Raw genomic sequence first — 17923 nt, 5'->3', positions numbered from 1 at the left:
CTTTATTAGTTTACAACACCCCTTAACACCTCTGTGAAGTTGTTAGCTTCGTTGTACAAGAAGCAAACTGAAGCAAGGAGAGGAAAAGAGAGGGAAGGATGATGATCTTAGGGATCTAAATTGGGTCATATTTTCCCAGCAATTATTTCCTGCCTAGCCTTAAGCAAGTCACTCACTTACTTTGTGATACCTACTTTACATGAGGATTATCTTCCTCATGGGATAAATGCAGTGATGTTAGCATAACACCAAGCAAAAATGGGGAGAGCGGACTGTGTCCAAAGGCACAGAACCTCGTGCCATGTTTTCCTCTTTTATAACCTGTATTCCTTCAGCACTCTGTGCTGCAGCTTCACTGGTAATCACTTAATGCCACACTGCAGGTGGACATTAAAGAAAAGAAGGAATTGGTATGTGAAAAGCAGGACAAGCATGTTAGCTATGCAAATCAGAGGAAGGGAAACACAGTTAGGAAATACACTTAAAAAAAAAACAAACAGAAAACAACCAATCAGCAGAGTGGCTGAAATACAGAATCAGCTTTCATTTCCCTTCCTACCCTCCTGATTTCCCTAAAATCCTGATCTGAAAAAAACCAAACACATTCATAATCCAGAGAAAAGCAAATTCTCATGCAAACATAGACAAAAAAACAGGCTTAACACAAGAGATGGAAAGAGTCTTTTCTCTGCCTGAAACAGGATACAGCCAAATGCCAGCCAGGATTTGCTACAGCTGCACGCACTCGCTGCACAATGACAATTCTGTGTCCCCGTGAAACACGTTACGTGATGCAGCGCTTGTGGTATTGGAGAACAGAACTAGAAAACACAAGCAAACTCTTTCCCCCTTACATTCTTTAGGACAGCAGTACCAAGCCCATAAAAAAAAAAACAAACCTAAGCAAGACAACTGGTGCGTTCTCAAAACTGTAAGAAGAAGTGTCAGAGAGGGCACGGTGAAGAGCAAACATGCCCAAGACTCTGGTCACTGTGCCCTGTCTAGAGGGGAAGGTGGTCCTGAGGACTGAAAGATTTTTGGAGAAGGAAGGTCTTGTTTGGTCACTCAAAGGGAAAGGGAGCACCAAGATTATCTCAATGTCTCTGTCTCTTCAGGTAACGCTCGTGTTCTCTCCTTGGCAGAACTGCAGCACTGTGGGAGTCAGGAGGCTCGTGGCTGAGCTGCAGCAGGGAGCGCTGACATCACCTGCAGCAAGCATCTCAGAGAGACAAGGGAGAGAAAGATACACAGATGAAGCACTTCACTGCTCTTATCTACAGGAGCCAGAAAACACAGCAGCACACAGATTAGCATGGCACAAAATAACCCACAGCCTTCTGGAATGAAACAGGAACAGACTGTGAGGGAGAGATCCAGACTGTGCATCCTCAATAACTTCTGTCCCTGTAGTCCACAAGCTCATGCTGCAGAAATACAGGAGAGGCAGCAAAAGGGCCCAGCATGGCAAAAGGCCATTTTTCTGATGTGGCTGTTTGCTTTCTTGACCCCCCTGCTCCACTCTCAGTTTGCAAGCCAGAGGTTTCTACTTGCTTCTCTTGTTCACAGGCATCAGTTTGTCTCTGTACAGCTTCTTAGGATCATCACTCTTTTATTCTGAGGCCCAAATATCAGACCTTGTTTAGGTCCATCCTGGGAACTGTGCTCACACCCATTGCTGAATGCAGAGCATAGCACTTGAGGTGATGTTAGATGCCCAGAGCTCTCTCTAACTCCGCAACATAGCAAAATGACTGACAGCCCCCAACCTGGATATAGCCCACGGCTCAGCACTCTGCTCATGTCTGAGCAAATATGAATGCTCCCTACATGGGTGGTTCCTAAACACTGCAGGTTCCTACTTTATTGTCCAAAGTCCATGAGAAATACCTTGTACATGTTCAGCTCAGCATCCACATGTCTGGATTCAATAACAACAACGTGTGTATGGAGGATGAAATTGTATTATAATAATGAGCAATAGTGAGAAAATACAACTTTTGTTTTTATGAAAAATTATACTCATTTCAGAGCCAATACCTTCTAAAATGTCTAAACAAAACCCAAGACATACCCAACAGCTCAGCAGCCTGGTCTACAGCACCATGTATTTTGGTCTTAATTATTACATTGTGCAAGTGTTCTAGGGTCTTGGTACACCAGAAGAAAACAAAATGGAGCAGCTGTTATTGTTCCTTGTTACTCAAAGAAAAACACAAAATTGCATTGTAAGTAACATCTTGATCTGCTTTGGCATGCTGCTGAGCTACTTTCAATAGCTTTTTATCTTGTCTCGTTTATGTTAAAAGTCTCTGCTAATTCTTATCTTTATTGTTCTTGAACGTGTGCCAGAGTTCATTCTGCCCCATCTCTCTCAAAAAAAAAAAAAAAAAAAATCAATCGAGAAAAAAAGCTGCAGAACATTTTGTGTAGCTCTCAAAGAAAATAAAGTAACGGGGGTGAGAAGAGGAAAATGCACACACGTAGAAGAGGTCATAGGAGGACTTCAGCATGCTGCGTGCATGTTTATGTGCTAACATGCCAGGAGGCAAGGGCTTCAGCCAGAGGCAGGAGCAGAGCGGAGAGCCTTTGCTGAAAGGGCACAGCTGGTCCTCACCTTCAGGTGGGTTTAGTTCCCTGAAGTTTCCTTCTGGGGCAAACAGAGCTCACTTGGAGGTAGCTCCTGTTGCTGCCAGCTCTTAGCTACTTGTTCCTTCTTGGATGTTACAGTCCTGTCTGCTGGACACTCCCTAAAGCACCCTGCAGTCAGAGAGGAGGTCCCACCAACCCCTGCCTCACAGCTCGCTGGGACAATGCTGGGACCTGTACTGGTGAGGGAGTGCATGCAACAGCAGATGTTTTCAGAAATGGTCTTCTGCACAGAGCCCTTGGTGTTAGTCTTCTTGCCGTGCAAAGAGAAGTTACAAAGAAAATACAAAACCTCTTCCTTTGGCAGCAGCAGAATGTTACTGCCCTGAGAAACCAGATTAACTCCCAACATCCATAGCACAACCACCCAGTAGGCGAGGAGGCTCATTTTACCTACCTTGGTGTGACAAAGCTCAGGCCATGTTTGACCTTCACAAAGATCAAACCAGGGCCAGAAAGCACACGGTACCTTGTAGAAGAAAGCACTAGATGCCCATGGTAAAGCACTGCCCTTCCTGGTGATTGCTTTCGGTCATGATTCAGTAAGAAAACTGAACCACATGCTTTGTCTCACAGAGGCCATGGATTTACTACAGCTGGTGTCATTTGCAAGGCAGGGGGAAAGGATGCTTAATTTGTTATTGCTAGTATCTGAAGCTCTTCTAACAGCTGTGATCTGGTTCTCTTTGTCTTAAATATCAACCATTAGCTCCTTCACTTCCACTTTTAGCCAATAAGATGAGTAACTGTCTATTAATTTCAGCAGCTATATCCCACAACCATTCCAAGCCATTATTACATAACAGGGGAGACCAGCACATTCCTTCATTCTTCCACCCTTCACCTCTCACAGATCTTTCTCTGCTTTGCCACACCACTTTCTCATATTTATACCTTTTTGTAATTATGCACCAGAGCTGGATGAACTATGGGAAGGGTGTGGTGATTCTTGTTAAGAAATTTTCACTGCTTTTGACATTTCTTTGAATGTTCTCAAATTCTGTTCTCCAGAAAGCCAACTGAATACACAACTGAGGACTTCAAACATGCTCTATAAGCAGTCAGGATAGTACAGCTGTATGTAAACTGGGAATTTCCAGGACTGGATGGCACATCTCTCCCACCACTTTGGTTCAGTACCCACACAAGACCTCCCATCATCTCATAAGAGAAAGGTGGATAAGGAGCCAATCTAGTGTGTTTTATAAACTGCTTTCAAAGAAATGCCAGAAAATCTCCTGAAATAAAAAGATGTTATATTAAATGAATCTAAGCTGCAGAACTCCAAATGCACTTCCAATTTTCACAGCAGAGGTTGTCATCATGTGCATCACTTCTGCATGTTGAAAATACTTAATAAATGACTGAATGCTTGACCTTTGTTTCTTTTTTTTTTGGTAAAAAATGAACTGTAGCCAATTTCCAAGACTGTAAAACACTGTTTCTGGCCTATTAAAACAGCTAGAATACAACAGCTATAACAGGCCAGAACAAAGAGCCGTCCAGATGCCTGGGGAAGAGTATAAGAACAGGGCAAATCCAATGATACTTCCCTGGCACATTTCTGCAGCTTCCAGCAATCTGTGGCTAAGCAACTTCTTAAGCCAGAGGTCTTATCTTGTATTTAATACCCTCAAAGGACATTTCCTTCTTGACCTAACCATAAGTTTTCATAGAATCACAGAATGGTTTGGGTTGGAAGGGACCTTAAAGATATTTAATTCCAACCCCCTGCCTTATGCAGGGACACCTCCCACCAGACCAGGTTACCCAAAGCCCTGTCTAGCCTGGCCTTGAACACCTCCAGGGATGGGGCACCCACAGCTTCTCTGGGCATCCTGTGCCTGTGCCTCACCACCCTCTGAGTGAAGAATTTCTTCCGAATATCTAACATAATCTACCCTCTTTTAGTTTAAAGCCATTACTCCTAGTCCTATCGTTACACCCCCTGACAAAGAAAGTCCCTCCCCAGCTCTCCTGTAGCCCCCTTTAGGCACTGGTAGGTCCCTGTAAGGTGTCCCCGGAGCATTCTCTTCTCCAGGCTGAACAACCCCAACTCCCTAAGCTTGTTTTCACAGGAGAGTTTCTCCAGCCTATTCATCTTTGTAGCCTTAGATGGTCTTGAACCTGATCTTCTCCTACAGCGGGTGGTTCTTCATTCTTACAGTCCCTGCCTTGGCCTTCTGGAGCCCAAGCCATATGGCTGGAGCTCTTTTTGGTGAAGACTGAGGCAAAATAGTCCTTATATACCTCATCCTTCTCCAAATCTCAGCTGACCAGGTCTCCCATTTCCTTCCAGAGAGGACCCAGAATTTCCCCAGACGTCTCTTCATCACCAATGTACCTATATAACCCTTTCTTATTGCCCTTGCTGAGTCTGGCCATATTTAATTCTAAAAGGGCTTTGGCTTTCCTAACCTGATCTCAGGCTGCTTGAACAATGTCTCTGCATCCCTCCCAGGCTATCTGTCCTTGCTTCTGCTCTCCGTAGGCCTTATTCTTTTCATGTGTTGTGTTGGAAGGCATCCCACAGCACAATGACTTGTGTCAAACAGCAGCACCATTTTTTGCTCATGCTGAACCTGCCTTTGGAAAATTCCACTTGATGCATAACTCTCATGGGAAGAAACACTGAGCAACAGCTTCATGCTCACCTTCTCCATTCAGCTCCTGATTTTACAGCATTCTACAATACTCTTCCCACAATCCCTCCCCCCCCCCCCCCCCTTTTTTTTTGTCAGACTGCAGACTGTCTGCTCTTCCTCTTCCACTGATGCTCTTCCTACAGCAGCATGATTAATAAAAGTATGAAATGGTTCCTTTCTACTTTTTCCTGTTCTTGGTCTCATTTGGGAAAGTCACTAGAAAAACAGAAATATGGGTGCATTCAGGTCGTACACAGTGGCATAATGGTATTTCCTAATTCCTTATAATTCTTAACAGACAACTTTTTTGACCAAATACAACAGAACACTAAGTCAGCACTTGCATAGGTTTACTACTCAAAAACAAGACCCTGAGGGTATGTGTAACGGTCAACTAAGAGCCTGTCAGAAGAAGGTTAAAATGTTTTTTTTTTCTTTTTTTTTTTTCCTCTGTGTTGCCTGATGTTTATCTGTACTAAATTTCATCGCTTATTAGATCATCCAGTCAATCAGTGATTCAAGGTCTTTCTACAAATCAACCCTCATTTTATTACTACAAATAACTTGGTACCATTGGAAAACTGCCTTCTCTATACACCTCTTTTGTAGATCACGTATGAACGTGGAATATGTCACAGGCCCAAGCACTGGTCTTTCTGGGAGCGTGGGAATTTACTAGTTCTGTCTTCTCCTAGGAGACCATTTATATCTTTTTCTTACTCTCAAGCAGTAATTTTTCCATACAAAGACCTCATCTCTCATTCTGTTCTTTAAGAGTCTTTGGTTAAGATGGGAATTACACAGGTCACTTTTCAATCTTATTGAAAAGATACAGAGCTACCTGTGGGGCGCTGCAACTGCTTCCAACACTCTTGCTTTTTGCTACCCTGGTACTGCTCATGAACTCATACTCTTTTCTAGAGCCTTTTTCTACTTCTATTAAAAATCTTTTAAAAGGCTATTTCAGGTACCAGCTTTTCTCTGATATGGAATGTGGTGACCACAAAACCATTGCGAATTACTCTTAAACTGGGGTTTGTCTTGTTTCCAGAGCACTTCCTTTCTGGGAGTAGTGGCTCATCACGGAAAGATGTTTTTTGAGTAGAAATTCTTTCTGTCTAGAGGCAGCTCTGACACTGTACTTGTGCTGCCATGTTTCTGTTGGTAGTCTCCAATGAAAGTCTTCTTTAATTAATTACCAAAATCTCAGTCATTCTCCTGCCTGCCTGGCTGCTGCTACCAAGTGGACATCCATTTATGGCCTCAGTACTTCCACCACCAATGTATAAACTACAAAGTTGGATTTATTTCATAAACAGGTTATTTGTGAAGTTTAACAACCTAGAAAACTATCTTGTAACTCTCCTTTGCATAGATCTTTTCCTTCAGACATTCTGCCTGGAGTGTAGCACTCAGTTCTATTAGCTCCAAAAATTGTATACTCTCAAACGAAAAAAAAATTCGGATAGCTTTTTTCAAATATTATTCCCACAAAACAAGTTACAGATGAAGTTGTAGGCTTGTTTAAAACTCAAATATGTTTAATTCTAGTAATTTTTCTGAAAAGAAACAGTTTCTCAGAAATAATTAAGATTTTTAAGAATTGTGAAAGATGGATACTGCTTTTGAGCTCTTCTGTACCTTTATCATCCATCTCCTTAGGTTGTTTTGAGAAGCATCAGCCTCAGGGAACTTTGATTAGACATTTTTAGAGAGGTATTAGGAAAACATCCATACGTCTTGCACAAAGAGGCTGCTCAAGTCTCTCAGTGTGTATTGCAAAATCTTCCTCTTTTACATTAGACTGAGAATCACCTACGTTACCATATGGAGCCATTATCTTTACTCTTTTTTTCCCTTTTCACATTCTAGCTTTACTTTAACTTTCTGCTCGTCTTTTTCATACACAGAAAAGTTCAAAGCAAACAAAAGTCAAACCCCAAAAAAAACTCCTAACAAGGACACAACTTTGCTGCAGGAAGCTTAAATTATAACTGAAACCAAAAACAAAGCCATAATCATGTGCTTTCCTTAGTATGTCACCCTGCAAGAAGGCAATTGAAAGCTATTTGAAAAAACAGTAACTTTTTTTCTGAAACTACATTTTCTTCCCTTTAAAACAAAAACCAAAACCACCACACACTGTGTTGGTGTCTCACTCTAACTACAGGTTTGCAGCTGCCTTGACCCAGCCTGTGCATCTTTGTACAACAGCAACTCTGGTAACTCAGTACAGAAGCATCACAGGACTCCTTCCCAGTGTAACTCAGTGATCAATAAGGCCAGGCTAAGGTTAAAACCAGCCAGATGCATGGCACAGGAGAGAACACAGCTGCTGTGCACAACAGAAGATTGCTCTTTTGGCATGCACTTGGAAGCTGAATTGTTGTTTTCCCAGCTTTCTGGCATACTCCTTCCAATAGGTTCATATACCACAGTCTGTGTCTTTCAGGTGTACAGTAAATTACTGGGAAGTTTAAGAACATGAGTAGACAGCTCTTCTATATTTACATAGTTCTGATGTGAAGAGACAATGGTGCCTCAACCTTCTTATAACAGAAAGCCAAGGTAAACTGCCTCAGCTTACGCCAAAGCCCTAGACAGCCTTGCCATTCCCATACAAACTGACAGAAATGAAGCAATGACGTACTCACCTTGGGGATTTTGGCAAATCTCCCTACTCGAGTATCTCGGATGCTGGTTATATCCAGAATTTCCATTTCCTACAATGGAACAAGGACAAGGAAGATTAGGGAAAGGAAGAAGTAAAGACAAAACCATTGTGGAGCCCCCAGAAGCTGCAAAGCTGCTCTGAGCCAGTGCCCTTCGTTGGGGAAGAGCTCTCCCACCATGAACAATGCAGGCAGGGGAACATCAGCTGCTGATATGCCGAGCTGGCAGGCTGGTTAGTGTAGAGGTAGTGTTGGTCTGCAGTGCCATCCTTTTCAGGGTGAGGCCAGAGACCCTGTGTGGATTACAAATGCTCTGACACTGGGATGAAATGAAACTCCTGTCTACCCATACAACAGGCCTCCGTTTTCCTGTCTTGACCACCAGATTCTGGGCTTCAGATATGGACTCTAGTCACACTAGACCTGAGTTGGCCCAGACATCCAGGCAGAAACAACAGGAGTGGAAGAGCCTAGGCAGTATTTTTGCCAATCTTGGCAAGCAGGGAATGGGAACACCACTACAGCTGCACTTTCACCTCAGGGTACAATGGCAGGATGAGGATACTGAGCTAGAGCTGGGTAAATAAAACCCAAGAAAGCAGATAGTGTGACTTTTGAAATGAAAATGGTGAATCTAGGCAGAGCTGTGGCAGAACATGAAGTGCTCAGTAAGTACTGCAGGGGAAGAACACAATGTTGGTGTGAGCCAAGTGTTCATCCTACTCTGTACCATTTGGATCAATTTAAGGAGACAGGTACTGTGGAAAAAGCATGCACATGGATTTGATGCACACATAGCCTTTCCTACTCTACTATTACATTCTCTCACTTCTGTACCAGAGTCGAGTATTGGTTGTTGGGACAGGAACTCATATCATGCAAGGGAGTATATGATATGCACAGAGGTTTGAATGGGGAAACTCCTCCCCAGCAAACAGTTCATACCTTAATGCAATCCAGAATCTCCTGTCACTGATATTATGAACCTGTCTTTTGCCTTCACGCAGTCAACACAGAGCAGCTGAGCTGGAAGGCAGGCAGGACCACTTCTCCCAACAAGCCTCCTGAAGCAATTCCCATGGAGGACATTCCATGAGCTTCCCTAGGCAGCTCACTCCACATCCTCACTGTCCCTGCTACTGGCTATTTGTTGTGTTTGTTTGTTCTTTTAATATCCAGCCTGAATTTCCTTCCTCTGTTACTAATTTGCCTGCTCACAACATATCTGGAGAACAAATTATACTTGTTGCAGCAGATATTATTTTCCAAGATTGTAATAAAGAACAATGTGGATACCATGTCTTCTGGCTGTAGCCCCACTTTATTGTCAAGCAGGATGGAAATTTTAGTGCTAACCTCACTCCTTTTTGGATCCCTAGCACAAAAACAGTGCAGCTCTTCCCTGCTGCTTGTGACAAACAAATCTCAAAACAAATCAGCCATAGAAAGATTAGTAATCCATATGAATTCAGCAACTGAACGATGAACTCATGCTCTGCCTGTACCAGCACATCTCTTGTGCCTGGTTGCTGTGCTTGTCAGCCTGCACATGACCTTTGCAAGCCTGCCCCAGCTCCCTCTGGCAGCCAGCATTTGCCTGCCACCCTTGCTAGCTCACACACACTGCGGATTCCCTCAGAGAGGGGGAAAGGCCCCAAACGCTTGCCCAAGTATGTAAACCATGCTGTTGCTCCACTGCAGCTCTCAAATTTGTTTAGTTTATTTTAAGTGCTAACCAATACATTTTCCAGGAAAATGAGACCCCCCTGTCTGGGTCTTCTCATGTCAGCTGGCTTCCTTATCTCAGCAGCTTTCCGAAGTAATTAAATCCCTCACACCACTAACCTAGTGAAATACCTCACTTTTGATAGGTGATAACAGCTCCCCCGGCCCATTTTATGCATCTCCCAGTGCTACAACTTCTTGATGTCTGCCTGGGACCATTGCAGCCTAACTTCTATCACCAGGAGTGAGCACAGCCCTTGAAAGGGAGAATGAGAGTGACGGAGAGGGCTGAAAGACAAACACGTCTTCTGCAGGGATGTCACAGTCCCCAGCCTTGCAATACTGTATTCTCAGATGTTAGGGCTGTGTGGCAGTGCCTTGCCCAAGCTGGCACTGGGGCACGATCTTCGGAGAATTCAGAGCTCACCAAAACACATCAGGCCTCTTGGCCAGCGTGCTGTGGAGGAGCACCGTCTCTGTCTTTATCTACCATGCCTCTTTAGCATATAGGTCATGAGGAGGAAGTAGAGCTGAACCACAGCTCAGCTCTGGAAAGCAGAAGTAAACCCAGCCTTCCACCTCCAGGCAAGCCAGACCTCTCCACCCTTTATTGTTACCCATCAGCAAGGAGCAGAATTCTCTTTCCTAAAATCGTGGCATCTAACTCCCCTCTGGCAGCCAGCATCCTGCATTTTATCTCCAGCAGTGCACACACCACCTTGGCCTTAGAAGAGTACAACTCAATCTCCAGACCTGATGTAGTCTCTACACCACTACCTTTATTATTTATAAAGATAGCAGGTCAGTTAATTACACCACAGGCTACACAGAAGGTACATGTTAGCCAATGCTGCACACATTTAACTACACACTTCTAGCTGTTTTTATTCCAGCTGCACCATTATATTGGAATGGAGAATCCTTTAGCAAGCTGGATAACAGGGATATCAATACTACTCCTTTCTGACAAGTCCTTTGAAGCACATATAGTGAACTTCACAGGTATAAGACTGTTTTTGCTTGTCACACTGAATGGCTGCGCTCACCTCTGGCACATTCGCAGCTTAGTTTTCTGCTCTTGCTGGAACTCTGAAGATAAATTGACCATTGAATAAGCACTAAACTTCCAGGTCTGTTGTGTGGGGTTTCCTGCTAAGTGGAATGAGCGTGGCTGCTTTCCTGTGTGCAATAGTCCAGCACTTCTGGTGTTCCAATTTTGTGCAAACTTGAATTGACTATTTGGAGACCAACCTGTGAAATCTCAGCACTTACCTTATTCTGATAGGTCCAGTATAAGTAAAAGCCCTTTGGATCCACCCGAAGAATCACAGGAGAAGCATTTGCTGTTTCCTGACCAAAAACAAACAAACAAAAATACAAAAGGTTAGCACCTTACGTGACTTGGGGAATCCATCATGGGATGCAAGGTTCTCAGTTAAAATATAGACCCAGTCGGGTGAATCATCTTCTGATTTATGGAAAGAACCAGATTATTTCAGTACATCTTGAGCGTAACAGTGTGAGGCTACAGAAGCTGATTTCTGCTGAAGCCTGGGTCTCACCGTACACTATGCATTTAGCTAAAATAACTCTTGGGACATTTCTATACAATTAATAGAGAAGGAAGTTCCTGTAGCTGTGACTGTTTCATTTGAACTGCCTTCCCTCCAAGGCACCTACTTTCTTCTGAGCTCCAGAAGGAGCCTAAGCCAAGCATAGATGACATTCGTCTGCGACACCTACCATCTAGATATCTATTTGTGCTAGTTACCTGGGCTCTCTTTACAGTCCATGGTGATCTAGCCAAGAGTTCAAGGAGGGGTTCATCTAATACAACAGATGAGTGTACTTTAGGAGGTGATTCTTAAACTCCATGGATTAGATCTAAATGGACTATAAGATGAACCACATCCTATTTAAACACCCAGAAAGTTAGATAAAAATGATTTGGGGCTGATACAGAATCTTGTACACCAGGGCGGAGGCCCTCCAGATCAGAATGAAGGCATAAACTGCAAAGGAAACAGGCTGCTGCGAGATTGTATACTTTTCCTCTGAATAATTACGCTGCTTCTGCATTTTCAGTTAAAGGCAACTTCACAGACATTTCCAACACAATGCCCATTCCCGTCTCACACCAAGCCTGTGCTAAGAGATGAATTAGCATGAGCTCTTTGGAAACAATGATAAAGAGTGCGTGGTGCCTCTGCTTGGGGCCAGCCCATCTGCTCGTTCAGTCTAGCGGGCTCCTGACTGCATTTGACCTCTGGTGGTAGAGATGATAGGATCACAAGGCCTATCAGTCATTTCTAAGAAGGCTTCAAATTCACTTCAAGAAGTTGAAATACTCAGCTAGTGAGTTGAAGCCAGTAAAGGAATTTGGAGACTGTATTGGTCATTTGGCCTTGGGTTCTTCGGTTTGCTATTGAACTCATATTTTGCCCTAAAACGTATCTGTATTTCCAGGGACCTCCATTTCCAGATTCATTATACTTCTTGGGCTGTGACCACTACAGTAAACTGCCCATGCCATAATGCATCATATGTTCTTCTTTCACTCCCTGCCTTTCTCATACTATACTAGGGACAATGTTGATCTGCACAGCATCACGCCTATGTTCCCAGAGCTCTCAGCTGGCTCTCTGAACACATGGCCTCATGCCATGAAGAGCAGAAACAGGCACTGTTCTACTGCTACTAAATATTGCGCCAGGTTTCTAGATAAACCTTATCTCCTACAAAGCAGCTTTCTTGAAAATAAGTTGAGGCTGCAATAAGTACTGCCAAAAGGCATGCATCTGATCAGGGACATGGATGGCAGTGGGGTGCAGGTATACTCTACTACAGGGTTGGCTCCTTGGCAAAAAAAGGAGATGGTGAATTCCACAGCAGACAGTCCCACAGCCAAACTGGCTGCTGCTCACACTGTGGAATTCGGTTCTAGGACAAAGAAAAAAAAAAAAAAGCAAGTGTTGTCTGTTCCTGTAATGTGGGTTCTGTAATCTTAAATGGATAGAAAATATCTTTGCTTGTACTCAGAAGGTTAAGAGTCATCATGGAGCCAAATCCATACACATCTGTTCCACTTAAGAGTCATCTACTACATTTAACCTTAGATTTTGCAAGGGTTCCCAAGCTGGTTCTCCCTAGTCTGGTTGGCAGCCCCAGCTCATTGGATGCTAAACAAAGCCCAGCAGAGTTGCTCCATAGCTCAAGACGTTGCATGCTAACTCAGTGTGGACAGGTCAGAAGAATCAAGCCTAGCCTGGATCCTGTCGCACTCTCTAGAGAAGACATTACAAATGCTGGATAAGGTACAGGCAGTTCAGGGCAGGGGGTGGAGTGTGTTTTTGCTTTTCTCGAGAACCTGCTGGGTACAGTGAAGGCCTCAGTGCCACCCAAAACTACAGTGATGTAAGGAGCCAGTCTGATCTACCTTCATTCCTTTGCCTCATTTATTGTAGAAAGAGGTCAAACCTGTTACCAACAACATGGCCAGGTCACTTCAGAGTCAGACAATAAAACCAACGCAGGTTCCATGACCTCTGAAGCTCTGTTTTTATTCTGACCCTCCACTAGCAACCCAATTCTGACCCTCCACTAGCAACCCAACAGCCTGGAGCTCTTTCCATTTTCCTTTGCAGCCTGCTGTAACTGTAGAGTAGGAAAGCATGATGAGATGGAGCAATGTGACCAGAACAGACCACCTAAAGGCTTTTCTAATTATTGGACATCAGGTTTGTAAACTCAGTAATTAGAGGAGGCCTTTTCAGGAGTGGTTACAGGTCTGTAAACCTTGGGCAAAAATCCACATGGGACTTGAGCTCCCTCGTTCCTATTTGCTGTTGCAACCACAAACACTTTGTGAGTCTTGGAAGTCCAGCTCAATTCACCCTGGGCTTCAAGGGAACCACTAACCCAGAAATTCCCAGTGTATTTAACAACTTCAAGTCTTGGGGAAAGTGATCCCCCTGGACTGAGCATAGAAAGTCAGCAGCAATTTTTGGAAAAGCTCAGCCTTTGATTAGGCAAGTTTGGCTCCTGTTATCCTCAGAAGCCAAAAGCAAAGCAGCCACAAGTGCAATCCACAGGCAATGGCCCTACTGGGAAGGAAGGGAGAGCTGCTCTTTCCACCAAAACCTGGTGTCATCTTCCCGTTTATGGAGAGCTAGTGGAATAATTGTCCAGTGATATTCCGACAAGTATTCCTCAGCACTCATCCTTCCTGTCAGCAGTATATTACATTACTTTTTCATTTCTTTGTGCTGCTGGACCACCCCTGCTTATGCTGCACACAAGTGATCTACTTCCCCCGCATGCACTGCCTTGGGACTTAAAACTCTATTCCAGTTTTACGCCCACAAAAGCAGGCACTAATCCCTCTTGTGTTGCTGTGGGAGGCTCCTTCTAACGAACCTCATTTGCAACACCACATCAAATGCTTTCCCCAGATCTCGGTGAATGATCATAACCTCGCCTGCTCCCTGGCTTACCAAGATTCACGCTCAATGGCGCGCAGATCAAACTCCAAACGAGATGGATGGGCAGCTACCATCGCCTTGCCTGGGCATGCGGGCATTAGGGGAAATACTCTTTGCCTTCTTAGAAAACGAGGAGGGGAACTATTACACCCAAATTAACTCTTCTGCTGATCCACGCTTTCTTCCCCTCACAACAAAAGGCTGCAAACCAGGCCTTTTGAAGATACAAGAGAACACAGAGCTGAGGAGAGAATCAGCTTTTTACAGCACCCACCAAGGCTCCAGCACTGCTAAAGCCCAGGCCCCTGGCTGCTCGGCCACTGCATGTTTGGTAGCTCACAGACCCACAAGCTAGGCAGTCGTGAAAGGACATGGCTCGCCCCTGATCCACTCCAGCAGCAGGGCTGTAAGAGGAAGCAACTTGGAATCTGATTGCCTCTCACCTGCAAAGCATGGAGAGCCCATGCAGCAAGTAAATCCTACCCCTCACGCTCCCCAGACATGTCCAAGAGCAGCGTGTGCCTCAGCCCGGGGAGGCTGCCAGCCGGGACTGCCTTCCTGAGGACTGGCTCGCACACAGAAGCAGGACCCAGGGGTCCTACGCCTGCTGAACTGAGACCCAGCAGCACACTCCTTCCTTTACTTCTGGCCACCCCAGGAACGAGAGATGCAGAAGTCACATCACCAACTCCCAACATATATGCCCTTCGGTTTTGGCCCTCAACTCTACTGTTCCTCTCAGTTCACTCTCCTTCCTCAGACATCACTGCTCTCAGGTATGCCAGTGACACATCTCCCCCCGCCCCCCCCACTGAATATACACACTCCCAGGCCGCCACAAACCCTGCCCGAAACACACCACCTGCCCCGCCACCATGCTTACAATCTAGAGAAGCAAAAGCCCCGGTACTCACATCATCCCATTTGATGAAGCGTTCACCCTTGGACAGATACTCCTTCACCTCCGGGGGCTGCAGGACAGGAGTAAGCATTGACATTGTCCCGTAGCTGTGCTCCTCAGCTAAAAGAAGCAATAGGAGTAGCACAGTTTGTTCCTCTTTGGCCCCCTCTCCTCTATCTCTGCCTCTCACATGGCAAGGCTCTCTGCCATCTCCACTGTTGGCATCAGAAAGCAAACAGCCTCTTACATCCCGGCCAAATTTAGGAGGGGCAGTGACAGGCAGGCGAGGACCGACGAATCTGCATTGTAAATCAACAGCTCTCCAAACAAGCACGAGAAGCTCAGCCCAAGGTCACCTAGAGGGAAGCCTGCGATGAGTGGAGATGCCCGCGTGGGCACACATGCACGCACACCGTCTTTCCAGGAGGGACCGACTCCTCGGGGCTGTACTTGTGAAGCACACGGTTCGTAGCACTTCCGCAACTGAACTTCCTTAAATGTTCTCTTTGACAAAGTGCAGGCATTGCCAGTCGACACTCAAAACTATTTCAGCAGATGTGGTTACAGAACAGCTCAGGGTTTGGCTACAAGCAGACTGCCCCCTTCATGCAACCAGGACAAATACCACATACAATTTATTCTTTGCTCTGTAGACTCCATTTGTGGGGCCGCTTGCTGCACTGCCCCGTCTAACTTTTTTCTTTGTTTTACAGGTTCTTCCGAATGTTAGCCTCAAAGTGAGAAGGACCAGCAGGGCAGATGGAAATTTCACAGGCAGATGAAACAAAACCTTCACAAGAGTACTTAGGAACTGCAACATGCTCCAGATTCACTTTGGTCTACTGCAGGTCCTCTGGGAGCACAGGATAATAAAGATGAGTAAGGTGGGGACTATAACAATGAAGCTGTAGGGAAGAGACAGAAAGGGGAACAGAAGGTTAATGGCAAACAGTGCAAAAACAAGTGCCTGCTCCCAAACTCGGAGAAAAGGAATTAAGCGTGGACAGCAGAGGAGAAAAGGAGCTTCTGCTGCCAGAAGTGTACGGGCTAACCACAAGGAGAGCGGCTTGTGTGAAGTACTGAAATGGGCAAGGTTAATTTAAGTCAAAAAGGTAGAGCCATGGAACTAAGTAGAAGTGGAGATAACTGTACTGCACTTGCTGTAATAAGATTTCCATCTGCATAGAAGATGCCAAGGATGAAATTCTACCAGGAAAGTCATGGTGTGGCACTTGCCATTGTTTGTAAGGGCAAGGAGACTGTAACAAGTAAAGATACTGTGCAAAGGGAGCTAGCTCCATAATTTTGTTGTGCCTTCCCACCTTCAACTTACCCACTTCAGCAAGGCCAGTTGAAGGTGGATCAGTCATCCTTCCCCAGGCTGTCTGAAGGAATCAGAAGGCATTTTCAAATGTCAGTGGCATGAGGGAGGAGAGAAATTGGAAGGAGATTAAATAGACCTGCAGGAAGTGCTCTAGCTGTAAAAATCAAAGATGGCAGCAATTATCAGACAGATTCATGCTGCAGAAACAGAACGCTGAGCAAACCTCATATCCTTTGTACTTTTCTTTCAAGAGTTTATCTGCCTGACAAGCATGGAATAAGGGAGCTTCTACACTGCCAGCTACCATTGAGTTTTCTGCATTTACCAACGTATTTTGCAAGGCACTGTACTCTAAGGATTGGCTACCAAGCTGAAGGCTGTTAGCTTTATTTTATTATGACAGAGAGCGGAGGTGGCTTACCCATCACTGTGGTTGCTCAGTGTCAGGGCTGAGACTGAGACATAGGAAAGCATCACCTCCAGTCTCATAACCAAGGCACGCTTGCAGTATTAAGTTTCTTTGCACGTGTGTCAAAGTTGCATGTGTCGACTGCTCTGGCCACCAGCTGAGAGAGCAGGGGGCACTGCAGGCCCAGCCACGGCAGCACAACCAAACCCCCCTTCGCAGGGACTGCTGTTACTCCCAAGCAAAGTGGCAGATGACAGTGGCTGCCCAGATCCCAAAGGCTGTGGTGGAAGAGCTCAGACATGTCAGCAACAGCCTGTGACTTGGCATAAATGTCAGTGAAACTCCAGGCACTGATGAGTGTTTTTTTTTTTTTCTGTTCTTCTCGCAAATAGTGTAGGAAGAGACCCTGAGGCTATATAGGTATGTAAAGCCCACAGGTACACAGGAGGCTACAGTGAGGAGTTAAAGTTTTTGCTACTCTCACCTGATCCCTTCTGCAAGGCCAGAGCAGTTCCAGGACTGCTTGTCTTTGACTCAGGGAGCAGCTGTGAAACAGACGAAGTTGCTCAGGAGTGCTCCAGTCCTCCCATCCTCTGCAACACAAAGCACTAAAGGCAGGCCTTGGAGAACACAGCTGTGAAGAAGCAAAAGGTGGGATGAGCTTTGCCACCAGGTGCTGTCAGAAGTCTGCAGGCAAAATAAGGCAGCCACAGCAACTGATTCCAGTGGCCACCCTGTATTTACCACAAATATAATAACTTCATAAGCAATGTTTGCTTCTTGCCAGAACCAGGGTGTCACAGAACAGCAGTTTCTCTCCTGCATTCTCTCAGACCTGTACATTTAACAGCTTTCTCTGTCCCATCAACAAACCCAAAGCAAGAACCATGACATGGCTTTACTTGCTTGTCACTCACAGTGAGCTTTCCCTGAAGGATAACATAATAAATAAACACAAAGAAGTAACCAAGCCAGCAGCTGTCTTGAGAGGTTGCTTGGCACTGCAACACCAACTGCCAAGACCCCTGCTTGCATAAAGATGGTCACTACAGCTGAAGCTCACTTCCTTTTGCATAACCCAGGCACCTTATCTCTTATTTCACACTCCTTGCTCTATGTC

General features: G+C 45.1%; 1 protein-coding gene and 1 long non-coding RNA gene across 2 annotated transcripts in view; both read right to left on the bottom strand.

Annotated features, from left to right (window-relative positions):
• PLCB2 (phospholipase C beta 2) overlaps positions 1–15262 on the bottom strand; it is a 48008-nt gene extending 32746 nt beyond the window's left edge. Inside the window, exons 1-3 of the mRNA XM_035539804.2 lie at positions 15084–15262; positions 10961–11038; positions 7946–8014 (exon numbers count right to left, since the gene is read on the bottom strand). Coding sequence (XP_035395697.1) covers positions 7946–8014; positions 10961–11038; positions 15084–15167 — 231 coding nt within the window. The 5' untranslated portion in view covers positions 15168–15262. The remainder of the gene's footprint in view (positions 1–7945; positions 8015–10960; positions 11039–15083) is intronic.
• A 654-nt stretch (positions 15263–15916) lies between these two features.
• On the bottom strand, positions 15917–17409 carry LOC118244733 (uncharacterized). The gene is made up of 3 exons (XR_004777628.1): positions 17288–17409; positions 16404–16455; positions 15917–15975 (listed from the first exon to the last, which is right to left on the bottom strand). It is a non-coding gene; the product is annotated as an uncharacterized LOC118244733 (long non-coding RNA).
• Between the last annotated feature and the right edge of the window lie 514 nt (positions 17410–17923).

This window comes from Cygnus atratus, chromosome 5 (assembly GCF_013377495.2).
Source record: "Cygnus atratus isolate AKBS03 ecotype Queensland, Australia chromosome 5, CAtr_DNAZoo_HiC_assembly, whole genome shotgun sequence".
NCBI classification, from domain to species: domain Eukaryota; kingdom Metazoa; phylum Chordata; class Aves; order Anseriformes; family Anatidae; genus Cygnus; species Cygnus atratus.
This window is presented reverse-complemented; position numbering and strand designations above follow the sequence as displayed.